We start from the raw sequence: 27,533 nt of genomic DNA, 5'->3' as shown, positions 1-27,533 counted from the left end.
GTTTATCTAAATTGTGTTATTTAATTGTTGGCGTACAATCTCTAGGGATAGTTTGAGAAATTCTAATTAAATACATTCAAACCAAAATGTGTTTTAGACTAAATCAGATCTCATCATTGTAGAGTTTGTTATATATTTTTGATATGCAGAGAATAAGCTAGCTCTCCACTGTGAATGTGGCAGCTGGTCTTTCTTCTTTTGGCCAAATAATTCCCTCTTCAAGCTATTCTTAGTCATACCTTACTGACCATTACTGTATCATCTGCTTTCAGCGTGCTTGTCCTAAGTCAGTTTGTGTTGACTAAAAATTCGTATATTTCTCTCATTATAACAGCAATAAGACATTTATTTTGAAAACTAATATTTAACTAACACTAGTCATGTAACATAAAATAAAATATAGTATAGCTATTGTGCTTTTCAACCTTATCTTTTGTATTAGGAGGAATCAATAATGTAGAATAGGGCAATGTACAACAATCAGGCAACACATTACACTGAATAATTCAAAGTACTACTAAGTATAACTTTACAGATACTACTAAAGATACTAGAGTCCAAAGTGATGCATGTGTACTCTGAATGAACATACACTAATAAATGCAATATTCCAAGAGTGCAAGACACAGAGCAGTACAACTTTAGTGTTTTGTTTTTATTTTGTTCCATGAAAATAGTATTAGAGAGATCTTAAATATAAGAATTATTAGCTGTTTTGAGTAAAACACAAAATAATGGTTTCAGTTTGGCATGGTAGTTGGCTAACAACACTTTGTTTTTGCAGAACTTGTCAGACTATACATTGTCTTGCTGAGAAAAAGAAGGACTTGCTGGTGTGAAATTTACAATTCTTGAGAAAAAAAATGTTAACCTTTTCTTAACAGTGTTTGCTGCCTGTATTTGGTCTTAGTTTCAGTAAGTAAGGTACAGTGACAGTGTTATGATATTTTGAAAGTTTGCTCAAAGTTTTCTAGCATATTGTTTGCTGGTCCCTCATTTTCAGTTGGAAGTATTTTCATTTCAGGTATCTTTTATTCAATGCCTTTCTTAAGCAATTTAAGTTGAATGAGTTCCGAGATGCAGTTGTGATCAGACTTTTATTTTTATCTGGTATATCCATTTAAAATATCGGGATAGTTTATCAAGTGTATTCATCTTGATATCTCAGTGAAACTTATTTTCCACACAGTTTCACATAGTTGCTTTGAAAACTGGATGGAGGAATTGTTTACATTTCACCCACTTTATCTGTACCAGTCATACCTGATTGAGTCGCACTTCATCACTGTCATGCCTTATCTTATATTTGCTATGTGATATGCATGTCACTACTGGTTTGAAGTTGTTGTCTGAGGGTGAGATACGACAGGGGGGGATGCATTTGTTACTGGCCTTGCCAGATTCTTGTCTTTATCTGGCTCAGATCCATGCTTTTTTGTAATGATAAGGCATGGGCTAGTATGAGATTTTTAAAAGTAAAAACCGTGATTACACAACAGCTGGGTTCTTGCACAGAAATTTAAAACCGAAATGTATAACATTAACTATTTCCCTTTAAAACAAAACAGAAATAATAGTTATTTCTACTGCTACTAAAATATTTTAACGTATTTATAAATAAACATAGCGTAATTATATCTTACTAACAATGATGTGAGGTATTCCATAGCTCTGTCTTTTGCAACTTTGATGATTTACAAATATTATTTTTAAAAAATTTTTTAAACAGGTAAAGGCTGCTTAACAGGTAAAGCAGACCATAACAGTGCTACAATTTAGCTATTAAACAGAGCAAAACAAAGCTTCTTTCATATTATGAACACAATGAATCCATGGAGTTGAGGAAAACCTTGTTACACTGACCAGCAGCCATCCTGTACCTAGTAATGACTGCTAAAATTTTGGGCTATAACATTCAAAGTGGTTGTAATTTTTCTTATTAATTACTCAGTAATGCTTTTTACTCACTAGGTTTTTATGTCACATGTCTAATTTTCCGAGTAGAGAACATCCTTGCGTCGCATGGAGTGGCATTAGCAGGACAATCCCAGTTATTGTTTTTCTACCCGAAGCTGTTGTTTCAAAAAACAGACGTATCTGCTCTGTTGGAGGTACAAACATTTAAAGTTATATAACACATTTTAAATGTAGAGCATCAATAAGTTGGACAGTCTAATTTTTGCCTGTCTCTTGTGTGTTTCCTTTCACCAGAGAGATACAATATGTCCTTCAAGATTGTTCGCACAGATAGCCGCCTAGTACGACGAATACTCACAAATCATGGGTTTCATGAGGTAATGCTCATTCTTCATTCATGCAGGTTTAAAAGATTTGTGTCCCTTAGGACGAAAACAAACATTTAGCTTTTTCTTTCATCTGTTTACTCCCAATGCAACTGTCAGAGCTGCTCTGGAGAAAACAATTACACATTCAAAGCATTATCAATGGGTGCAATCCTCTGTTTGGTTAACCTTTAAACCTCTTTTATGTTTTAGTCATGTGCTTGTTGACTTTCATTTGACCAGTGATCAAATTAACCTGAGTGTCTGCCACTAAAGAGCCACACTTTATTACACTTTATTACAAACATATGGTGGTAGCCCCAAAAACAAAGTAGTTGTTTGAATTTTGTATTCTGATAAATATTATTTTTAGTAATGTATTTATTTAGTGTAAAACTGAGCAAAGCATTCTCATGGCACAAAGGAAAATCTTTGGGTTGGCTGTTTTTCTGATGTAATTTTAAAAGTCCATGCTGTAATTTTGTCCATTGGCCATGGAGTGATCTGGTTCTGAAATTCACATAATTCAGTGCTGGTCTTGGATTTTATTTCACAGTGCATGGCAGGGATTTAACTAACTTTATTTTAGTGATTTGCTTTATGGGATGCGATTCAGCACAAGTCGGTCCACGTTTCTGTCATCCAGGTTCACCCAAACAGTAACAACTTCAACCTGATGTGGACTGGATCTCACCTCAAGCCTTACCTACTACACAGCCTTCAAGAGTTCCAGAAGGTCAACCACTTTCCCAGGTACGCTGAAATACCCGGGTGTCCTGTTACTGGTTTCTGTATTATAAATAACACTACTAATCCTTTCCAAACCCCTCAGTTCAGGCAATGTATTTTTTGGCTTCTCCTGCAACACACATTTAGTTTGGACCGGTGCCTCTCTGAAGCATGAAATGAATCACGCTGTCAGGCAGGGGGTGTTCTATGACTGTCATCTATTTCTGTATTTGTTATGCCATGTCAAAGTAGAGCACGTTTTAAACTGAAATCTCTGCTGATTTCCAGGTCATATGAATTAACTCGCAAAGACCATCTGTATAAAAACATCCAGCGGATGCAGCAGACTTATGGCTTCAAAAACTTCCATATAATTCCTCAGACCTTTGTGCTTCCCTCTGAGAGCGAGGAGTTCCGCAGTAAGACCCTCTCCTGATTCACCTAGCTTAAGCAGAGCTGCCTTTATGATATAGAATGCTTGGAAAAGTATTAATACCCCTTCAACTTTTTTCACATTCAGTCAAATATTACAACCATCGACTTCAAATTATTTAATTGAAACTTAACACAATAATTGTGCCTAGTTATGTAGTGGTGGAGGGGAGAGATTAAATGGTTGTTTACCAATAAAATGGTGAAAAGTATGATGTACATTTGTATTCAGCTCCATTTAATATAATAGCCCGAAATAAAATCCAGCAAAACAATTTAGCTCAACAAGTCACTTGATTAGCAAATGAAGCTCCACCCTGTGTAATTTACTCTCAGAACAAATAAAGCTGTTCTGTGAAGGCCTCAGTGGGTTTTTTTTTTACAGAACATTAGCCTAAAAACAGCATCACCAAGACCCATAAGCACAGCAGGCAGATCACAGATATGTTGGGAAGTACGTTGGTCAGGTGACACTAAATTAGAACTTCAAACCTTTCATGCTAAAGGAGCGTGTGTCAGAGAACCGACACGGAATATCGTCCCGAACACAACATCCACACTGTAAAACATCATGCTTTGAGATTACCCCTACAAAATGCAGAATTTTATTTCTAAAAATGTTTGAAAACCATGTACAATTTTCCTTCTTCATAATTTGTTTTTTTTTTCTCTGTTGATTTATCACATAAAACCCCAATAAAAATACATAGAAGTTTATTGTGATAAAGTTGCACAATAAGAATAAGTTAGGGGTGTAAATGCTTTTTGAAAGATATATAATTGTTCACAGTGTCTGACATCTGTAGTGGTTTCCTAAAGTCCTCTTTGTCCCACTCAGGTTGTTTTGCTAAAGACAAGGGGCCATGGATAATTAAACCAGTTGCATCTTCAAGAGGACGGGGAATCTATTTGGTCAACAATGTAAGTGATTTTCACTTTTTCAAATTGTACAATTTCCAACTCCAAAACATGTAGGAAAGATGAAATAGATGAAATTGTGATACGAGTTGGAGAAGGGATGAATTTACTTGAAGCCATTTAAATTTGTTTCCTTTTCTATTTTATTTGCTTCTCTTTTTTTGCCAACTAATATTCTTCTGTTTTCTCTGCTCAGGTTTTGCTTTGCTTAAAATATTTCTTTTAGGGGGGAAATAACAAAATGTTTTTGTTTAATTGTGTATGAAGCATGATGTTGCAGTAGGAGAAAAGCTTAAAAATAATTACAGAACAAATGGGTGTAGGACCAATGTGATTTAAGAAAAAAAATACTTTAGATAGTGACAATAAATTACCACATACTTGAAACAGAAGATACCGAACCTCCCTTTTAATATAAATGCCGTGGTGTCAGTCATTTTTTTCCTGTGTCCTACTAATTCATGTGTTAGCACAGATTTACATTAGTCGTGTGGGAGTACAGTTTGTGCACACGGACGTGAAAAATGTTGTGTGAACCCAGGCAGTCACTTTGCCAGATGTTATCTGAGTGTGGGGGTTGCGCTGATACAGTTGTCTTTGAAATAAGTTTCAACCAGACATTAATAAGCCCAGTGGAGTAAATCACACACTTCCAAGGACTCGGCTCTCAGAGGAGGCCAACAAGGTTCTCACTCTTGGAAAATACGTCCACGATTCTTCTTCTTCTCAGGCATTTTTATGCAATGGTGGAAAGAATGTCAGCTTGATATTTGGAGAGAAGAAAGAAATACGTTCATCTTTTCGGTTTAGTTTTGCTCTGAACTCCTGCCAGCGCTGGGGTTACTCTACCCCCACCCTTCCAATCTCAACTCAACTTCACCACCTGCAACACATAAATGACCCATCTCCCAGCACCAGATTGTATTTTTATAGGCTGTTATTGAAGGTTGACCTGCTATGACCAGCGTCGCAGAAAAGTCTCCCCATGTGATGGCCCTTTGATGTTCACGATTAACTGCAATGTCGTGGCAGCTGCTTGGAGTCGATATTTTAATGTTGTTTTATGTGAATTAACTTGTACATTGTTGCTTTAACTCCAAGATGAAATACTGACTGCATATCCTCTTTGTGTGTTCTTCATGTTGTCGCATTTGTGTCGCTTCTCACGAACAGCCAAATCAGATTTTAATGGATGAAAACATCTTGGTGTCACGCTACATAAATAACCCCCTGTTAATCGATGGTAAGACATAGTGGATATTTTGACTGTTGGACACTAAAACTCTTTATGATCAGTCCTCATTGTTTTTGCTTGCAGAGTACAAGTTTGACGTTCGTTTATATGTAGTGGTGACATCCTTCAACCCGCTGCTCATCTATGTCTACGAAGAGGGTCTCGCTAGGTAAGTGTATGCAGGTTTTAGTAGTTATGTAGTGATTACATGTCAGTGATCACATTTTTTTTAGTATAAAGGATTAATATTAAATCCATGCTCTTGCATGTGCAGTGGTAGAGCTCTAAATTGAAACTACCATTAAGGTACTGCAGATACCTTATTTTTGGATATGATGACAAATTCAATTATTGCAGCCACCATCCGACTTTGTTGCTGTCTGATGTAGCTAGAGTTGATAATTGAATTGTTACCACTATTATTAGAGGTGTGTAAAAACCCTTAAAATTAATTTATATTTTATTGCAGCAGCCTAATCCGACATTTAAAAAAAGTTTGAGAAAAATCCAGCCTTTAATGTGGGTGTCCTAGTGTTTTGAATGAAGACAGGACCCACATGCAGGCACATGAGTGCGGACAAAAACGGTATTTTAATAACAAAAACATCAACCTTTGATAACAAAGTCCAAAACATGGAAAACATAAACCACAAGGATTACAAAGAGGAGACTGGAAAACCTTGTTGGGAGTCTGTAATAGCATCTCAAATTACAATCCCAAGCAATATATCAAATATTTAAGTGCTAAACTTAAGGAAGCACCTGAAATCTGTAAGCTAAAGAATGAACAAAAGCCACAGTCCCACAGATCATACAGTAATTTTTTTTAGCAGAGTCTCCCAGTCCCCATATTTTTGTACAAAATAACTGGTGGCCCAGTTATTGGTACAGCCGTACTTTCTACATCCCTCCTTTACCAATTTCACAGGGTTGGACCATACAGGAGGGGGTTTCCTTAAGGGTGGGAACAGTAATTGTCTGACAACACAAATCTCTGCCTATTTCCACAAAGCTCCTCCTTAGAGCTGCAGTCTCCAGCCCTTGAGCCTTCCCTACACAACTTCAGCAGACTAGCTGCAGCAATTGGCAAACATGTGGTGAAACCGTGCGTCATCTGAGCTTATGATATGAACTACTTCTCAGTCCAACGCTCCCAAGAAAAATTGAAAACAGTTTAATTAATGGAGAAAGTTTATTGTGCTGATGATGAAGTGTCAAAGAGTAGGAGCTTCTTAAAAGACGGGGCAATTTCAAGGCATCAAATTGTGAAGTCAAATTTTTTAAAGTTATGTTTGATGTATGCAGAATTATATAACAACTGAAGATAACAAAGTTACTTGTATGTGTTATAAAATGTCACAGTCACTGACATTATGCATACAGAAAAATGCAAATATCTATTTTCATCTTATTTCTATTAATGTGCAAAGTGACACCAAAGGCAATATGTCCCACTCTTTATTCAAGCATGTAAGCTGAAAATAATTGTGATGACTTCAACTTCATATTTACATATACATGTTAAAAACCATTCAAAGTAAAAGCAGATCAGTTTCATGTGGACTGATAGATGATACACTTTTTGTACCTCTTTAGCTCACATTATGCTTTGTTTAATTTATTAGTCATAGCTCTATCACCTGAAATAAATGTTCAAGAAGAAAATAAAAATGCGAACTCTAACGGTACTAAAGTGTTTTCGCCGTTTTTTTTTTTACTATTGTGAATTTCACTCTGGGATTAATAAAGTATATTCATTCATTCATTCTACACTGCAAATTCACATCAAAAGTAATTTCTGAACACTATCTTCGCTAACGTGTTTAGCTCTAGATAAATTAAAATAAATCCAAGTAAAACAGAATTATCATGTGTTGCTGAATATTATGACATTTTTAGCATGTTTTACAATACATGCTATGTTAAGGTGAATGTTTTGAGCAATCTGCCAGTTTGTTCAATTGTGCTTTAAGTGTGGATTTAAATTCTGTAGGTAGTTTACTGTTTACATTTCTTATTTCAGCTTTGTTAGATTAATCATAGTGATATTCTTTCTGTTTCCACAAGAGGGCACTCCAAGCTTTTAGAAATCAGCCTCTGCTGTGGTGATGTTGAAACAAAGCAGTCCATTGTTTCAGTTGTAGGATGTGCTAATCAAATGTTACTTTTTTTTTCGGTTATTGTTCAGATATTATCTGAACATAACTCAACAGAATTTCTTACGTTTTTTTTTTTTTTTTTACATTTTTCTTTTCTTTTTGTTTTATTTGAAAGTGATAACGTTTTTCTAAGTCAAACCATAAACAGACTATGAACTGATACAGGTAGGCCAGGAGAGGGAAGATGATTTAGTGAATAGCTGGCTCCTCGCCTCGCTCTGATAGAAGTATGTGCTCATGCTGGAAACACCGTGCCACTGCCCTCTTATTTTGCTGGCTTCATTATCAACTGTGAGCAATAAATCATGGCCAAGTTCTGAATCCTGCTTTTATCTCCTGACATTCCTTTGGTGGTGTTGATATTCAGGTACGCGGTGGTGTGCCAAGGAATTTTCATTATAACACATGTGGCACCAACTGCTCTGAAACATTATCAGAGCCTATTTTCTCCCTTACGTGCCGCAATTATTAAGTCAAGTTACAGCTTCATGAATATAGAAGAGAACGTGCATTCTTTTTTTCCCCTTTATCTCGAGTTAAAAAAACGAACCTTTTTCTCCACAGATTTGCTACAGTTAAGTACGATCAGACTACAACACACATCAAGAACAATTTCATGCATCTCACCAACTACAGTTTGAACAAAAAGAGCAGTGATTATATCAGGTAAGCAGCTTCAGTGCCTCATAAATCTGTTGAGTGTGTTGCTTTTAAGGGAAGCCCCCTGACTCATCCCTTTACCTCAGCTTTGGTCTTTGAAGTGCATTTCTTCCCTTTCAGCTGCGATGACCCTGAAGTTGAGGATTATGGAAACAAATGGAGTATGAGTGCAGTGTTGAGGTTTTTGAAGGAGGCGGGAAAGGACACCACATGTGAGTGAGGCAGTCTTATTTTTATTGAGGTTTTTTTTTTTTGCATCTAAGACTTCATGAGTTTTATTGAATCACATTTAAACAATTTATTCTCTTCTAGTGTTGATGAGGCAAGTGGAGGACCTCATCATCAAAGCCGTGCTTAGCGCCGAGCTGCAGATAGCCACTGCCTGCAAGATGTTTGTTCCTCATAAAGCAAACTGCTTTGGTAATTTCTTTTCCATTTTTCTTTGCATTTTCCTATGTCAATCCCTTCTTCTTCGTGAACTCTTATAACCATGGCAGAATCCAACTTTCCTGTAGGTCTTCAGGATAGTTTGTGCTATTTTTAAAACAGTTCAGACATACTCACACACACAGCAGGGAGATAAACACTGAACTCATCAATCGTTTTCTCTGAAAATATGTTTATGCACTGACATGAAAGAAATGTGTTCTGTCAAAAACAACCCACACATGAGAACAAATCAACAAAATTAGGACCACAGATTATGTGTAAAACAGTGAAACAGCACAAGGAATAAGTTTTATGCATGTTTTATGAAAATGTATTATTGTTAGAAAATTCTATTGTCTTTTTATATTTGATGTTCGGTAGAGAAGCCTTTTTATTTATTTTTTTGGCGATTGTGGCTTCAAGTGGAGAAACTATTTGCATGCATTGCTCAGGTGTGATTCTGAACCCTTCTTCCGTCGTTTAATCTCACATGTTCTGGAGAACTCTCTTCTAGTCATGTCATATTGAGGTTTTGTTGAACAACTTGAAGGATCCAAATGCAGAACCTGACTGTGACAGAGTTCTGTAATAACGGCCAACAAGGTTAAGCTGTGGACGGGGAGGAGTCACAGAAGAGTCAGACAGAATAACGGAAAAATCCAGCAATGAACAATGAAAAGCCAGGAGCCTAAATACCAAGGCAGGGAAAGAAAATGACAAAGGAATCAGATGAACTAATCATAGGAGATGTGGTACAGCTGTGGCAGAAGGAAAACATTGAGACTGATGGAGGGAAATTAAATACCCAAAGGGAACAGGGACTATAAACCAGAATGAAAAGAGTAATACACATCTAGGGGAAATAAATCCAAATGCACAAAAAATAGGAATAAATTGAGAAAGTAAACAAAAGGGAAGAAACTGACATGGCAACACCTTACTAACAGAAATGATCACAAACAAATAAGGTGAATATGGCAAAATCTGTAGAACCAACACAAATAAGTGATTAGAAAACAAACACATGAAAAATTAAAACCCAACACCCAAGGATCATAACCATTCACTTTGATCTTCACTTCTTTCCACTGTATTTCAATGAGATTCTCTGAGACAAGTTGGGAGTTCCGTTATCTGAATTCATGGGATCTTTATCTTGCTGAAATGCCCAAGATTCTATTTGCAGATTCATACCAGAAATGTTTCAGTAAATTTCTCCATTCATCTTTTCTTCAATCATTAGAAGTCCGCTAGTACCATGTTCTAAAAATAACAGTCCTACACCATGATGCTCCCTCCTCAAAACTACATTGTTTTTATTGTGCTTTTGGGTGATGTAGAATGTCATTTTGCTCCTTCAAAGAACTTGTGTGAAATTTCGAAGTTCGACCACATTTTATTCTCCTTGTATTTTATCGTTTTAACCAAATGTTCTTGTACAAACTTGTAGTCTTATGCAACAAATGTGCATAGTAGTCTGTGGTTAAGTACATTTCTTGAAGTTTACATGGAAAAACACTTTTGCTAATTCCAGGTTATTCTGAGGCTTTCTGTGCGTGGTCCTCAACTTTTCAATTCTTATTGTTGTTTTCTTTTAGTTCTCTGTCAGATAGTTTCCTAGTACTACCTGGCAGGTGGCTGGTTTATGCTAAAATTATTTTTTATCACACTTCCAGATAAGGGTCCATTTGGTGTTCATGGGAACATTCACAATTTTGGAAATTGGGCTTAAATAAAATCTGTGTGTTTGGCAACAATGAGATTGTGAAGGTCTTGAGAGAGCTTTTTGCTTTTACCCTTTATGAGATGCTTCTTGCTTGATACCTTTTATCTTGGTAACGAGCAACCTTTGTATAGGTCATCAGGTATGACTGACCAGCTGATAGAAGGCAGGATTGCTTTCTAAATACTGACAGAATTTAGTAATTCTCAGAAGACGTCATGAAGGTATTACCAACAAAGTCTTTTCTGCTATTTCATACACATACAAATTCCCTGTGTCATTCCACTTTAATGCACATAACTTATTTTCATGGATTACTTAGATTTTTTTTTTACCAACATTTTGCATGTGAATAGATTAGATGGAAATATATTAATAATTTATATGCTCCGTACTTATTTTAAACACTGTAGGTAGGCAGCCTTACACAGCACACCCTTTACATTTCCTTTAAGTTTCAAATTGTCAAGCAGTTCCTTAATAACTTTTTGCCCCTGGCTCCATGCTGAGATAGTAGAGCCTTACTGCCTGGTGCTGCCCTCTAACTGGCCGCCGGCTTGTTGAGGACCTGTCGACTGAAGCAAGAATTTGCTTCCTCTCTTCGTTTGCCATTCAAGCTTTGCCTGATTTAGGCTGACTGTTTTCTTGGCTAGTCTTGCTCAGCGGCGGGCTCGTGTGAACTCCATTTTGGAGCCATTACCCATGTTAGTATTGGCACTAATTGTCTGCGCTCTTTCTGAGTCTGGCAGCCTTTCTGAGATTTGGGGGGTTTGAAAGTGAGCACATTGGCTCAGCTTCCCTCAAGCACCACTGTCTCTTTCTCAGTCTCTTTTTCCTTTTTCTTACTGTGTCTTTTTGTTTAAAAATCCCCCCGCCCCCCACCATCCACCCTCCCTTTTCCTCACTGCTCGCACTCAGTTTCACCTCTCAGATGCCAGAAAAATAGAGGCTTCCCGAGACATAATAGCTCTCTGATTGGTGGTTGTTTGGGCTGTATTGGGCGCGTAGCTGCATGGACTCACAATCACAAAGTCGCCTGCATAAAGATGCAATCTGCACCCACAGCATCACTGCTATGTTGAAAACGGCATTAAATTAAGGTGTGAATGTTGTCCCTGCAAGAACGTACAGGGAAATGTAGCCTATCTAATCTGAACTTGCTTCTCAGTCATCCACATTAGAGGGACATGATGGCAATCTGAACCCAAATGTTTAGAAATTAACACATTAAGGTTTACTACATATTTTCAACAGTGTAAACAATATATCAAACTCCATGACGAGCCGTTCATTTAAAATAATAAATAGATAATACAAGTCTTTTTAGGCATTTTCAATATAATCTTTTTTAAGCATATTGAAACACCACGCTCCAAAACAAGCAAAGGAAAGTTTTAAGGGATCTTTACACTAGAAAAAGGTTATAATACCTTAAAGACTGCAGACTTCAATCATCCAGGCAAATAGAGCTAAAATGGGGGTGAATTCAAGTCCATAACTCCTCCCCCTCCACTGAAGAGATCTGTGGCCAGAGATAACTTTCAGAATAAAATGTGTCATCTTTGAGATCAAAATGATATTCAGGGTACTATCACGACAGCCGCAGTGTCTCATTTTAACCATAGCTGTCATGAGTCATAAATGAATCACTTTGACAACATGGTGTAAAAGAACTGATCTATATTACATATATGTCCATGTATAGTGACTTGCAAAAGCTTTGGTACCGCTTTGCTTCTTTGCATTTTCTTACATAATGACTACAAACATCAGTTAACTTTACTGGGATTTTAAATGAAAGACCAATGCTAGGTAGTGTAAGTCTGAAAACAGTGGAAATGAAGTGGTTTCTCTGCCATTGCTATTTTTCAAAGAGCAATGGGGGTACACATTCAGTCCGTAGATGTTCAATTCTGATACAAAGCTGCCCTAAACACTTGCAGCCGAACTTGCTGCCAGTGTTGATTCCACAAGATATTGATTAAGGGGCTGAATACAATTACACTAGGAGTTAAAATCACCACCTTTTTTATGATGCAATATTACATTTATTTGTTTGGATGACGATATTATAAAGTCTGCAATGACATGATTTCAATTTAGTTCAACTCAAGTCTGCGATCGATATGAAGCACATGTAACATGAGTATTTACATCTATATCAACTTGGAAAACAAGTCAAATATGATTTACCATTTTATTTCTAAATCATTGCAGGCACTTATATTTAGAAAAAACATTTTTACTAATTAATGAAGAAATAAGAAAATGGATCAACCTGTTCAACGTGGTCTCACAATTCTGAAGGTTAAGAGGGTGTTTTTTTTATCAGTTTACTTAAAAGTGACCTTGATGATTGTCGAGCCATAATGAAACAATCATAATAGATAGTAAACTTTATTAAATTCACACAACAAATGTACAAATTTGACGTCCCTTTTTATAAATTAGAGCAGAATTTTACCTTTTCACCCTTTGTTAGTTGCTCAGGCTAAACATTTTTACCAGAACTTAACCAAGATCACCACTTAGCCTACTCTTCAAAATCCAAATGCAGATGATCTGGATTGATATTTTCATTTTGCCTTGATGCAACACAATTTAATTTAAATTAATTAAAAATGTATGTATCTGGACTGATGTATTGTTACACCCCTGTTGCGTGCTATGTTGTTTTAGACTTTTATTTTTTAAAAAGCTGATAAATAATGTATTATTTTCCTTCCACATTTTTATTAAATGCTTCTTTGGGTTGACAATTCACATAAAATACCAATCGAATACAGTGAGGTTTATGGTTGTAACTTGACACAATGTGAACAAGTTTAAGGGGTATGCAGATGCTTGCAAGGCACTGTACCTTCGGAACAAAAGCAATTAAGTTCAGCACTTTTGTTTAAGACGCATAATAAAACGTGGTCTGCTCCAAACATGTAGACTATCTCACTTCAGCCCTATCGGTTTACTGTTGAATCAAGTGTAATTTTGTTGTCTACAGATGGCCCCAAGGTAGTTAATTATAGCATTCATGGTGTGTCTACAGGATTAAGTTTCTAAAGACAGACACTGACGGTTCCAGAGGACCACCCTCATCCTCTCCCTGTTAATCTGTCTCTTCGTGTGCTCATGTTGCATGCAAGCTCCCTGTCTGGGTCTGAGTATATGTGTAGTGTGAGTACAGGGATGTGCTTGAACCTGTGCGGAGCGTATTGTCACATACATAAAGGTCTGTTTCAGATGCTGGAGTTTATTCTGATATGTTTGTGATGGATCCATGTCACTTTAATTAAACCTCTCAAAGTCCTATTCTGTACTCCACAGTTTCCTCCCTACCTTATTCTCAGTATGTTCTTCCACTCTATAACCTACAATACCCCCATGCTTCTTTTACTGCCGGGCCTCAGCAGCTGTTTATAATAGTAAACTACAAAGTATATGTTTTTTACTGATAAAAGTAGTAATTATTTTGTGTTTTTTTTTTATTTTTTTATGCAATCTCTGGCATGTCTGGAGAGAGAGCCTTGCAAAATCATTAAGCACGTTATAAACCTAATTTACTTCAAATTCTTCCCTTTGATTTTAAAGTTTATTAATGGCTTTAAAACAATAGGATTTCTTCCTTTTAGCTCAAATTATACCATGCATCTACATGTGCGTACAATAAAAAGTCTTTTTATAGCTCAGTAATGTCTCATGTGGGATGAAATAAAAACTGCTTTTATGCTGTAAGAAGTGTATATGGGTGTATGAGTCTTTCTGCGGGGAGAAAATGCCACCCATGCAGCTCCTCACCGCTGCTGTGTGATTAATGGACAGGCTTTTTGCTGAGAGATGCTGATTACGAGATGTTTTGACTAAGATCTGATTAGCCAAGCCAAAGACCTATTTTATTACACACAAAACATTCCACTTACTGGTCCTGTGTTCCACCAAGCGTACCTCATTAAGTGCTGAGTGTTGGTTGGATCAGCCCCTCTGCGAGCGTCTCTCCGTTTCAGATACTTTTCTCAGCAGTGCAGGGTTCGCATCCCCTGCAATGGCAGTGTAGCTGCTGTGTAAGCGATTAACGGTTTTTGTTCCTGCTGTCACAATAACACTACAGAGTGCTTACTAGAACTTTAATTTGTTGTCCTCCGAGGGTTTCCACATCTGCCGTGATTCTTCCAGCAGCAGTAAACCAGTTTAGCTGCCATGATTTATCCCAGATTGACATGAAAGTAATTCAATTGTCCCATCGCATGAAGAAAGCACACTTGAAAGATGCCCTTGTTATTGTGGGCTACCAGGCTCAGTGGCCAGGGTGGGGTGATCATTGTTTTTGGGTGTTTGTCTCTTGTGGTGAACTTTTCCAGCGGCGCCCCTCCTATAATAAAGAAAGAAAATGCTCTTCATCATCCCTTTTTTTTTTTGTTTCTGTCACGGTTGTCCCGTCCCCTCCCCTCTCTCTTTGAGGGGTTTGATGTAGATGTTGAGCGCCTCACGCCTGCTTGTCTATGATGCTTGTTGTGGGCTGTCTGTGGGCACATTTAAAAGCGGTCCCCCCGGCAGCGGTCGAGCCACAGAACAAACGTGTCTGACATTAAGCTGCTCGGCAGGCTCGCGGGGCATCGACGGCGTCGGCTTCTAATTGAGGGAAAAATTTGTGGCACATGGAGTCTGCTTGTCGGAGGCTGGTGAGGTGGTTGTAACACCTCCCCATTTTCCCCCTGCTGTTGTGCCACTGAAGAGGCAAAGCAGGCTCAAAACCTCAATTATTCCAGCGCTCTGTTCTCCAACACTAATGTTTTATGATACATACACTCCTCTCCTTGTTTCATGTCGTCTGTATGTGTTTTTTTTTTCTTCACTGAATTGAATAGAATAGGATTAGCTGACAAGTGGAAAATAAAATCCTGTAAAGTCTTGCACTGTTTAACATCAGGGGGTCCTGTCCATCTTGTGCAGTTGTGTGATAGTCCCTGGCTCTTGAATGGATGGCAGATTTACTTTCTTTCCGTCAGTTTGAGTTTATGCAATTTACACTCCTTAATACAATGAAAGCACAATGCGTTTGAAATACTTTAGCTTGATTAATACAAAATACATACTTGTGTGGATTCCAGTCCTTGTTTTCATAGAAAATTAGAGAGGACACAGTGTACTTTTGAGAAACTTGATTTTAAAAGTCTAAGTAAATAGTAATTATTTATTATAAAAGTCAAAAATATACAGCATACAATCACCAAGGTTTTCATGGTTATCAGAAATGCAGTGATCTCTGATAACCATGGAGATCATTCATTTTTTGAATGATCTCCAAAAAAACATTTTTGTCAACATAGTTCGTTTTGAACAGTCTGGAATTTTTCTTTTTCATTTTCCAGAAATTAATAAGTGTGAAAAAAATAATTGAGGTGTGGAATATGTGACATTTTCCACACTTTTCCCTCTTTCCATGTTTTAAAAGAAATTAGTCTGTACTGAATAAATGCATTTGGCAAATATTTTAACCATTGATTTATTGGTTTTTGACTAACTGAATTCACACTCATTCAAAAAGGGTATTTTTACTACTTGTCTCTAGACAACCTTTAAGTTAGGTTGAACCTGTTAATTTATACTTTTTCTAAAATGCCAAAAAAAACACTAAAATGCATTTTTCAGGAGATTTTACAAGAAAATGAGATGCCACCACGAAGAGTAGTTGTGAGTTCAGTTCCAGCTTTCTCCAGGGAAACCCCTGTATACCTTGATGCTGGTATACAGGGGTAACTATCAATGTTTACATTGATAGTTAAATCATTAATAGAGACATGGAAAATCAGATTTGTCATTTTATATCCAAATAATGTAAAACCGCTTAAAAGGAAACAAATGAATTTCCTGTATTTCCACAAACTTTTAAAATCCCTACCAGTACTTCATAAAAACAAATATCTTCACCAGATATCTGACTTTAAATATGGATGCTTTTCTTCTTATTTAAGCAACCAGTAATTTCTTTTTTTCTGATTAGTTTGCACTTTATTCATGTTCTAAGTTACAGTAACACCATTTGGTTAATTTTATCAGTGTTACCTTAGGCGCAATTTGAGGCCATTGCCGGCTGTCATGCTGGGTTTTGTGTGCTTAACACTGGCATTGACCTGAGATGCTAGAGCAAACAGTGCTGGTTATTGCAGCTTTGAAACCACCAACCCCCCCAGCCTATTCTCAACACAGTCTGTTCTTTTGAAGTGCCATTAGAAGGATTTTTCCTCTGGCTTTTTGGCCGGGCGCTACCCTAACCCTGTAAAAGACTGTGGTTTCCCTGCACGCTTCTGCTGAGGCCGGTGGCTTATTGGGTGACACTCCCCAGAGCAGTGTGAGGCTTTTCATATGGCGCATATACTCTGACAGCTTCAGTAAGCCATATATCAGTCAGCCAGTGAAACGGGAGAGAAAAATCGAGATGAAATGGATGATTTTTTTTTTTTTTCTTTTACTCTGTGAACTTCCTGACCACTTTGTGAAAGGCTTTTATTGTGTCACTCAGTGCTTAGCTGTTACTGGAATGAAATACTGTATATACAACACGCCGCCTAAGGCTTTCTAATTCCCCAGGTTTTGCCACTTGGGACACCCTCTCACATTTCAAGCTGTGAGTGTGACTTTTATCGAGATGGACTTGATTTGACCTCAGGAATTAGTTGAAACTTTTTCTAATGGTCCTTAGAATCATTCACTCGTTGTTGAAGGGTAGTGTGGATATTCAGAATTTCTAATCTTCTGAATATGATGAAGATTAAATACCAATCTTTGCCCGTCTCTATATTGGCATACATATGTATGCCAATATACCAATCTATCGATCCAGAGGGTGGGGATTTGGATTGTCCATCAGCTTTAAATTCAGTTCAATTCAAATGAAGAAATACCTTATTTATCCCAAAGGGAAATTGAATGTCATAAATCGTATCATGCAAGTTAAATGTTGCAGTCAGTCTTGCAACAAATCAGGTAAATGCCTTTGACCGAAAACTGGTTTTCATGACTGTCATGACATCAAAACCAGAAAGAATAACTGTCCAAACATGCAACACCTCAACCAAAAACGTATGAACCAAAGTCTACAGAAAAAACACATCAGAACTAACATGACAGAGATATTCCAACATGCTGCCACTGTTCTAAACTAAATGAACTAATTAAGAATGTTAATTTGCTCTGGTGATTGTCCTTTCTGTAGAACTGTACGGGTTTGATGTCCTAATTGACTCCAACCTTAAACCCTGGTTGTTAGAGGTGAACCTTTCACCCTCTCTGTCCTGGTGAGTGACTCAGTTCTTTCCTTGTTTCACTTATTAGTAGAATCACTCATTTAGAATATTTTAATTATCCAGCCTGCTAAGAAGACAGCTGTTCATAACTCTGTAATAGCTCTAGCTACAAAAATACTAGAGCAGCACAAGTATTTAGTTATTTGAAATATTTGTTTGTTTAAAAATGTCACACCTACTCTGTCTTTTTACAGCGATGCACCCTTGGATCTGAAGATAAAGGCTAGCATGATTGCAGACATGCTTTCACTTGTGGGTGAGTGCATGCTGAAACAATGAACAAATGCATATTTTATATTGTTTCATGGTTTTCCACTAGTAATTCATCTTGATGAACCGAGGCATTTCAAAACACTTTGAAATGCCTTGTTGCTGAAAGGTGCTATACAAATACAATTTGATTGATTGACTGATTGAGTGATTGATGTTTGGATCCTGACGCATGCATACTACCTCCAAAAGTATTCACACCTATTCAACTTTTCTAACATTTTCAGTTTCAACCACAAACTTCAAAATGTGATGACTATGATTGCATTACAAAAACAACCCTAAGCTGTGTATAAATGTGGTGTATGAAAACTAAGATCTAATTTTTGTTTCACAATTTTTTTTACAAAAAAAAAAAAAAAAATACAATCATAACATTGTATTCAACTCTTTTACTCTGATACCCCTAAATGCAGTACAGATCTCAACTAAGTCACATAATTGGGACATAAACTCCACCTCTGTCTAATGTAATCTTTAAGTAAATACAGCTAAGCTATGAAGCCCTCAAAGGTTCTTAGGCAACATTATGAAACGGCATGGTTTGTGGCAATAAGGAGACATTGTACTATTTCTTTTCAATAGGGAATTTATTCCATAAAGCCCGGACTTTTAGAGTGCTTGACTAATAACTGTTTTGTTGACAAATTCATTATGTATGGATTTCTCCACCTCCTCCAGAGCCACCACAGCACGCTCAACTCCTCCTCTAATTATAGAAATGTGAAATACATACGCATATCACACTTTCAGATGTATTTGTAAAATTAAATAATGTATTTTTTTTCTTCCATTTTACATGTATGCACTGATTCGTTACAGTTCCAACAGATTTTGGGTTGTGACGTGACAAGATGTGAAAAGTTCAAAAAGTATGAGGCACCGTGGCTTCAGGCACAGTTCAGACTTCCGTTCTTAACACTAAATCAGAATGTTGTAATTATTATATATCGTTTGTTATTATTCACCACCCTATTGACTTTGCTGCTGGTCGGTCATTCTTGTGGTGTGCAGGTTTCAAGTTGTTCGAGACAGTTGCCTATTGTCTAATGTTTTCCAGCATTCCACTCTTAAGCTGAGTTTGCGCAAACGGCTTTCAGAATAGCTGCATGGCTTTAAAGAAAGCATTCCTGTGTTGAAATATTAAACCGCAATGCTTATTAATTAGCATTAAATTACACTCAGATCAAATTGCCTACACATGCCTGAGTATTTTTTTTAATTGTCATTAAGCCTGAGCCCAAGGCTCAGATAAAAGGTGTATCTATGATGCCTCCTTTTTTCATTCATTTTTTCCATATTTATCTTGTCCTGTTTAGGGTCTTGGGTTCCCGCTATTCTTGATTTGATGTTTTCATTCAAAGAATTACTAAACCATGTTAGATCTGTAACTACTGACAATTCAGGTGTGAAAACATGTTGCTTAGAATGTATAATATCATGTAATTCCTCGCTTATTGCTATTCAGGTTATCCTCTGCCTACTTATGACTTCTATAAATATTATGAGCTCTTATGTTTATCTGTGGTCCCAGGCTAATGATATTAGAGGAATGGCTAGTATGTGCATGTGTACACTTGTGCATGCCCAAATGTGTGTGTGTGTGTGATATGCTGAGCCATGCTGTGGCTTGAAACTTTCCCCTCTGGCTCATTAAATGAAAGAGTAGAATCATAAATTGCCAGTTATCTTTGGACTGAGACGTTCCTTGCGGGTCTGGAGAAAATGAGCAGTGGCATGTAAAACATAGCACATCTATTATGTACCAAACAAAGTCGCTGTTGGCTGATAACGCTTGGGCTGCATCCCAGTCCTGTAAATAATGACAGCATTCCATTAGCATTCATTCCCTGCCTGTGTGTAGCTGTCAACTCCATGTCACCAGTGTTTGCAATAATTGCAGTGTTTAGGCGAGAGCATGACAGGGGCCCGATGCCTGACAGCTCGAACGAGGCAGAACAAACAGCCTCGAGCTCAAAGCTGTCAATAGGCTTTATTCAGTTCATATGAGAGTGCAAGATATGACAAACAAATGTATTCAGCTGTTCACTGGGCTTTGGGAGGGTGTGGGAAGCAATAAACAATAAAATTAAACTCGTAAATATTTTTGTCAGGGTGGGAACACTTTGCTGAGATGAGATGAATGTGATGCATTTAATTCATTAGCTATTTTCTGTAAATAAATGTAGAATATTAGGATTTTCTTCACTTCTTTGACCCTGTGTTTGTTTTTATATGCTGCCTTATAAAAGGCTTATTACTCATTCAGATTTTCAAACTTCTATGTATTTTATGGGGGTTTTATGTGGTGGCTCAACACAAAGCAGTGAGTTAGGAGCTGCGGAGATTCAGAGGTCAAAACAGAGAAACTGTTGACTGGACAACTAGGTGAAATCACTACATGTGGAAGAAAACCAGCCCTGAACACACTGTTTTTGGTAAAAATGTACTGCTGGGATGCTGGTCAGATTTGTATTGGGTGAATATTTTTAAAAGATCTTTCCAATTCAATTCAGATTTAATAAAAAAAATGCTTTATTTATCCCAAAGGGAAATTAAATATTGTAATTCGTATCATGCAAGTATCTTAAAAGTGTCATTTTAGATGGTGACGTTGTGGGCAGGAAGGATCTCCGGTAGCAGCCAGTGTTGCAATAAATCTGAGGAGGCCTATGACTGAAGAGTGTTGCTGTATGACATATTGGTGTTGCTGTAATGATATGCTAACAGCTCAATATCCGGGCAGCAGAGACAATATTCCACAACAACATGTCCTACTTAACACCATCAGCTGTTGGCAAGCACTGCTAATCCACTTCACTTGCTTTTACTGCTTCTCTTTAAATCTCTCTCTGGTCGTCTAGTCAGAAACCTGGGCAGAGAAACTTTGGAGTAGAGGATATTATGATGAATGGACGAAATGGTTCCTCTTTTTCTCTCGTCCAAACTTGAGATGCCTCAATCAAAAATAATTGACAAAAAATGTGCAAATCTAAGGTAACAGAGCTGCTGTTACCTTAGATTCTACTCCAACATGCTGCCATAATGAGTGGCGTTATTCTTAAAGAAAATAACACATTTTCATTCTACTTTATAATTGGACATTACTTTGGGTTGGTCTATAATGTGAAATCCCAATAACATACATTGACCAAATATGGAACTGTTAACTGTTTAACAGCGCTAGTTGCTGGCTTTTTACTTCTCTAAATAAAAGCTAGGGGTGAAAAGTAGTCAGGTGATAGTATGCCCAACATTTTTAGGTGTTCTTCTAACTTTGATATTGTGATTTTAAAACTCTATCTACCCTGTTTTGCTTTCTATCTTTTTTTATTTTTTGAAGATTATGGTGCCAACACTCGAATAAAACCAGTTTCTCTCTCCTTGCAGGTCTTGTGGGTCAAGACCCTCTGTTGAAACAGCCTCGTTCAGATCGATTCACGAACGACAAGAAGGCGGGACCAAGGGTGCAGGTAGAGGATAACAAAGCTTTGCACTCATTCACCCTTCCTTGAGTCGCACCGCATTTTATCCTCATGCAGCAACAAGGGGATAAAACAGTACATTCCTGCAGCTGCCACTGAGCTCTTCCCTCACCCTCCTGGAAAATGTACTGTAATGCAAAACAACTGCTAATGTAATTAAAGTGTTTGAGTGACATCAGCTTGAAAAAGCTGAGAACGCTGTGCCTTAGCTTTTTTTTATCATTTCTAATCAAATGACTAATGTTCTCTTCGGGTCGTGTTGCCTAATGATGCCACGACAGCTAATTCGCTTGGCTCCTCTGCTTGACTACTGCATCAAGTTGTGGTGCAGCACTGCTGGAGGAAGATTACTAAAGCAGACAGATTTCTGCTCCACCTCATGTCGTGTTAAGGAGCTTATTTAGACATATAGTGACAATGTTTTACAGTGGCGTGTCGATGCGGTTTGTGCGTTGTCATGTGCCTTTTGTAAAGACTTAAGGGTAACACAAATGTCCTCATGCAGAAGTGTTTTTTTGCTCCAACAACCACTTTGCAGAGCAAGCTGGTTTTATTCGGTCTCAGACATATTAATCTTTTGTTTTTTTTTCCCCCTTGTAATTCCCTGATGCTTGTTGCTACGCTGCTAAAAAACTACTTGCTGCTTTTTTCTTGATTTAATTATGTGGCTTAACAATTTTTTACTGTGACAGACAGATGGCTTCTATTGATTCCTAATACTGCATTTTCACTAGGACTTTTCATTACATTAGCAAAGTCGCCCTTTACAAGTAAAAGGCTCAGATGCTGCATTGCACCACTGGCCTCAAAAGGACTTAACTACGCAGAATCTCAGATGTTCAGTGCCTTGCAAATAATGTGAACCCCTTGACCCATTTCATGTTTTATCATGCCATAGCGTCAAACTTTACGTTTTATTTAAACTGCTTTGTGATAGATCAACACAAAGTCACACATAAATTGTGAAGTGGAGGGAAATGATAGATTTTTTTTTTTTTACAACCCGAGTTCATTTGCGTGTAATTTAATATTAGTATAAATACAGTTATTCTGTGAAGCTCTTGAGATACACCAAGAACAGCAAGTTGTAGAGAAAGCAAAATTAAATTATATAACAATATCCCAAGTTTTGAATGTCTCATGAAACACTGTTAAACCCATCTAGTATCTGAAACATTATGGCACAACTGCAAACCTGGTCACACAAGGAGAGCATTATTGAGTAAAATAGCCAAAATAACCATGGTTTGAGTGGTTTAAAATTTAATGTGTACAGATGCTATCCATCCAATCTGACTGTGACAGAGTGAGCTAAAAAGGCTCAAACTCAGTCTGGTCACCAGTTATCCCGAGTCACATGCAGTTGTAATGTCATTGGTCTCTGTAAAGTAGTATTTTGGATGGACATGGACTTGGTACAAACTTCTGAGATTTTCAAATGCATATGAAGAATATATTGAAAATGTTTTTTTTTTTTTCTTTTTCATCTACATCACAATTATGCACAACATTGTGTCGGTCTGTCACATGAAATGCAAGTAAAATTCATTGAATTGCGTGATTGCCAGGTGACGAAATTTGAAAACATTCGACTAAATTATTTTTTCGAGGCACGCACTACATACATGGCTCAAAACCACACCATAGCTGTCACAGAGGCTTTGTGAGAACATTGGGCCTGCAGGGAACCTGTTCTTCCATTTCACTCTTTAACAGTTGAAACTTTTGCTGTGGGATTAGGCCATGTCACTGTTTGGCTGCCTTTACAACCCTCCAGCCGCATCAGGCAAATTAAACATAATCCCTCTGCTATTTAGATGACAAATTACGTATGTGATCCTGTGGGGTTGTGCCCAACTTACTGGCCGCTGTCCCAAACTGCATGCCAAAGTTGTCAGTCAGAGGGGCCAACCTGAATGCCAATGCATTGCAAAAATGTGCTATTTCTGTAACAGGGAGAAGAGAGAGAGAGGAAAAAAAAGCAAAACTCTTGTTGCCTGTGGCATAGTTTGCACATTTTTCATTCACAAATGGAAGTTAAATATGTATATGCAAAGGAATTATGTTTTAGTCATAGTAGTTAATTATACTTCTTCTACAAGATTGAACCTTAACATCCTTTAGGGCTAAATATAGATAATTTTTAACATTGGACACTAATAATGTTCCTATTCTTATCTCTTTACAGCACAGGACTGGCGTTAGTTCGGAAACAAATGGCGACAAGCAAAAAACTAAAAGCCTAGAAGAGAGCACTCTGAACCTGACTACTGAGGAGGTAAAGCAGGGCGTTACTTGTTGTCAGGAAAGCAGCAGAGGCCACGCTGACTTTCATGCACTGTCTTAATAAAATATGGCATCCTTTTTAATACATCATGTTTTTTTTCTTTTTCTCTTGAATGTAGATCAAAGTGCTGAGGAGGATAAGGGAGGAGTATGAGAGAAGAGGGGGTTTCATAAGAATCTTCCCCACCCAGGATACATGGGAGCTTTATGGGTAGTCAGAGCTAGAAAAGAACAGGCAGATACCTTAAAAGGCCTCAAGCTGTTACAGTCCCTTGATAACATGGAAATTCAAGATAATTTAGGATAATCTGCACGAATAAAGTCAAACCAGGGATCATACACATCCTAGAAAAGTTCAGAGCTTGACCAATATATGGAAAAGCAAATGGAGTTAAACAAAAAATCCATCCATCCGTTTGTGTTTGGATCCCCGTTACTGTAACCGAAAACATTAAAGATAAAGGAGCAGAGTCCTTATATGTAAAAAAAATCGTGTTATCTTTCAGGATCCCAATTATTTAATGTCAGAATTAGGGCTGAAACAATAAACCTGATTAATTATTTCAATCGATTATTGAAATAATTATCAGCTATTTTAACAATCGATTAATTGTTAACTTGAGTACGCAGACTCACAAACAGCCTATTTCTGGAAGAACAACAAGGTCAGAGCAGAAATTAATCCCAAGCTCGACAAAAATTATATAAAAGAAAATTTATTTCAGGTTATTTTGCTGGATTTCATCCACAGATGACCTAAAAACTGAATTTCATGACATTTCTAAAAACACATTGAACTTAAGGCTTGAAAAAGATAAACGCTATTTTGAATTGTATTTATTTTTCCACCTCTTTCTGTCAGAGCATATCTGGAGTCCAAGCCGTCACTGAACTCCTTGCTGGCAAAGCGGCTTTTCCATGGAAGGTAAGCATTCCCATTGCGGTTGGAAGGCAAGAATACATCTTTCCTTCGGCTTATGGAAAAGCTTGGATTCTCTCGTGTTTGTATTTTATACTTTGATTGCACAGGTTAGAGGAATCCTTAAAGAGATGAAGCAGCTTTTCCAACATGTTCCTCGTGTCTGCTCAGCATTGCGGTGTTGATTTGGTGACAGGAAAGAAAAGAGTGGTAGACGATTAATGCTTAGTGAGGAACCCATGTTTATTTTAGTAAAGCAGCCCCCATTTAGTTTAGTTTTGTTTTAAGCCTTCTATTTTACATATTTGTTAGGTAATGAGACTTGTTGGTTACTGGTTCAATCCGTTAGATGTTGCTGTTTGGCATTTATCTTCTTTGTTTTGGATTATCATACTTCAGGAGAAGCTACACATTATTTTAGTGTTTTTGACAAGCGGCTTGGAATTTAAAAGAAGCATCTTCCTCCTTTCTAATTGTTGAACAATACAAATCCAAATAACAATGCCCCACATGCTGTTCTGTTGTCAGACCCATGAACAGGAACACTCACCTGATGGCGGACACAATTCGTGGCCGTCACGTTGTTCAGTATGAGAGGAAGCTGCTGTCTCTGGAAGCACAAAAAAGGAAAGAACGCCACCTGACTCATCACACTGCTACGAGGGGAAAAAAACGGAGTAGGTCTGATGTATTCTGCATGTTACTGTGTGTGGAGTTAAGTAGAACAACATAACATGTTACAGCACTTTTGATTTCAATAAATAACTCCCCTGTGTCATGGTAAGGTTGGCCAAAAATGACTCGGAATGAGTTCATTTCTTCGCAGCAACAATAAAAAAGCCCTTTCTGAGCGTATGCGTGTTTTATCCCAAATGCCTGTGATGCAACTGACATTTGTCTTTTCTTGCACTGCCGCACACCTCAGGGAAGGAATCCAAGGCCTTCCTGGCTGAAAACAGAAGCCCGGAGACCGAGGAGTGTTCTCAGGAGGAAATCGAGGAGGTGAAACAACCTCTTGAGCCACTCCCGCTCAAGGTTTTGGTAATGGAGCAAAGTAAACAAGCGGCCACACCACTGGAGCAAAGCCACAACAAACCTGAGTCCAGCTCAGACGCAGCCGTGCAAAATGCCAGGCCCGCAGTCAACCTCCGGAACGTCCTTCAGCAGGGGCGGGACCTCAGGTCAGTCTATATTCTGGGCTAATGTTAGTGTTGGATACTGCTCTTATATTTCACATTTCAAAATAATGTTTATAAACTCGCTCTGACTAGAGAGGGTGTACAAGGAAGAAGGTGAGCCTTGCATTGCAAGTATTTAGATGCCTTGAATACGTTTTTAACATTTTGTTATTGGTATTTTTTGTAATGTACCACTACATTACATGCAATGTAATGTAATGTATCTATGCAGGTTTTCAAAAAATTTTACACGTTCCTTGCAATATGAAAAAGTGGGACACACTCCTGTGTGTCCCAGGAGTTATCTTTTGTTGCAGTTCAACTACATGTGTTTTTTGAAGGTATGTCTCTACCAAGGGTGTAACTTAACTTTGTGTTGAAAGTTGATGGGGACGCATTGTGGAGAAGGAGAGTATGGATAGGTGTGATGCACCACAGTTATGTGACCTAAAGACCTTTTTAATGTGAATGTGACTCCCATATAGTCTTATATCCAATAGTCAATAAATTAGGATATACAACGTGATGAAGCTTGTCAGATTAATCGTATCTTTTGAAAATAACCTTTCTGCTGGTGTTACATACGCGAAGAGATATAAAGTTGTTAAAGATCTATATAATGTCTTATTACTTGGTGATGGAATTGCTAAAAATTTTACTTTTCAGTCTTTTTTTGTAATGGAGTCAGTCTGTATATTTGCTCAATGCTTGCCTACAGTTGAAAATAGTTACACAATTCACTAACATTTTTGTGAAGAATTATCACAATAATATAGTTGCCTTTTGTTGACTGAATACATGAAGTGCTTAAAAACATCAACATTAGATTTTGTAACAATCAAATGTTATTAAGGAATTAAAAAAAAACTGAATGAACAGCTTCTGCGCAAGTCAAATGAATCCTTGTCGGTGCAAACTTTGTATTTTTCAATCATGTGATTCTGAATTGGCATAAATATGTGCCCTGCTGAATTACACATTGCAGTTGAGATATGTGTCTTTAAAATAGTAAACTTATTTCTTTACTATAAAATTATACAATAAGGCAGGTCTTAATTCATTTTCATATATTTTTCTGTCTCGCATGTGATGCTGATGCTGTCCATATTTCTGTACTTAACATCACACGCAAAACCTTTGTAATGGCAACCAGCAATCAACAGAGCTGGACCTCAGAGCAAAAATTACATTCAAGTGTATCAGGAATTAACATTAGAAAACACAAAAACATTTCCCACACCAAAAGTACGTAAAAACAGAACATTCAGCCTGTAACAGTTTTATGTGTTTTGTTTTCAGGTTTAGTGTTTATTTTGCAGTAACTAAGAAGTAATCGTCTGAACACTCGTGCTGTTTGCTTAGCTAATTTAAACACCTGCTCTACTGATAATCTGTCAGAAAGTAGATGTGCCGGTTGCCTTATTTTTGTGCTAACTGAACTGAAACATGTCGAACTGCAGAGCAAAGGTAGATATTAAGGTTGTCAAAGTTGAGCTATAGCATAGTTAACCTACTCCCCACTTTCTTTCTT

At 37.4% G+C, this 27,533-nt stretch overlaps 1 protein-coding gene across 10 annotated transcripts in view; it reads left to right on the top strand.

Moving 5' to 3' along the window:
• Window positions 1-27,533, top strand: part of ttll5 (tubulin tyrosine ligase-like family, member 5) — a 65,334-nt gene that overhangs the window by 1,541 nt on the left and 36,260 nt on the right. For all 10 annotated transcript variants that reach the window (XM_017302496.1, XM_008400269.2, XM_008400268.2 and 7 more), the window contains exons 4-21: window positions 2,005-2,111; window positions 2,212-2,294; window positions 2,929-3,035; window positions 3,300-3,430; window positions 4,282-4,364; window positions 5,535-5,604; window positions 5,680-5,764; window positions 8,319-8,420; window positions 8,535-8,626; window positions 8,727-8,834; window positions 17,774-17,855; window positions 18,059-18,120; window positions 21,525-21,607; window positions 23,808-23,897; window positions 24,025-24,116; window positions 24,768-24,830; window positions 25,353-25,501; window positions 25,750-26,005. In XM_017302496.1, coding sequence (XP_017157985.1) covers window positions 2,005-2,111; window positions 2,212-2,294; window positions 2,929-3,035; window positions 3,300-3,430; window positions 4,282-4,364; window positions 5,535-5,604; window positions 5,680-5,764; window positions 8,319-8,420; window positions 8,535-8,626; window positions 8,727-8,834; window positions 17,774-17,855; window positions 18,059-18,120; window positions 21,525-21,607; window positions 23,808-23,897; window positions 24,025-24,116; window positions 24,768-24,830; window positions 25,353-25,501; window positions 25,750-26,005 — 1,845 coding nt within the window. The remainder of the gene's footprint in view (window positions 1-2,004; window positions 2,112-2,211; window positions 2,295-2,928; window positions 3,036-3,299; window positions 3,431-4,281; window positions 4,365-5,534; window positions 5,605-5,679; window positions 5,765-8,318; window positions 8,421-8,534; window positions 8,627-8,726; window positions 8,835-17,773; window positions 17,856-18,058; window positions 18,121-21,524; window positions 21,608-23,807; window positions 23,898-24,024; window positions 24,117-24,767; window positions 24,831-25,352; window positions 25,502-25,749; window positions 26,006-27,533) is intronic.

Source organism: Poecilia reticulata, linkage group LG22 (genome assembly GCF_000633615.1).
Source record: "Poecilia reticulata strain Guanapo linkage group LG22, Guppy_female_1.0+MT, whole genome shotgun sequence".
Lineage (NCBI taxonomy): Eukaryota > Metazoa > Chordata > Actinopteri > Cyprinodontiformes > Poeciliidae > Poecilia > Poecilia reticulata.
This window is presented reverse-complemented; position numbering and strand designations above follow the sequence as displayed.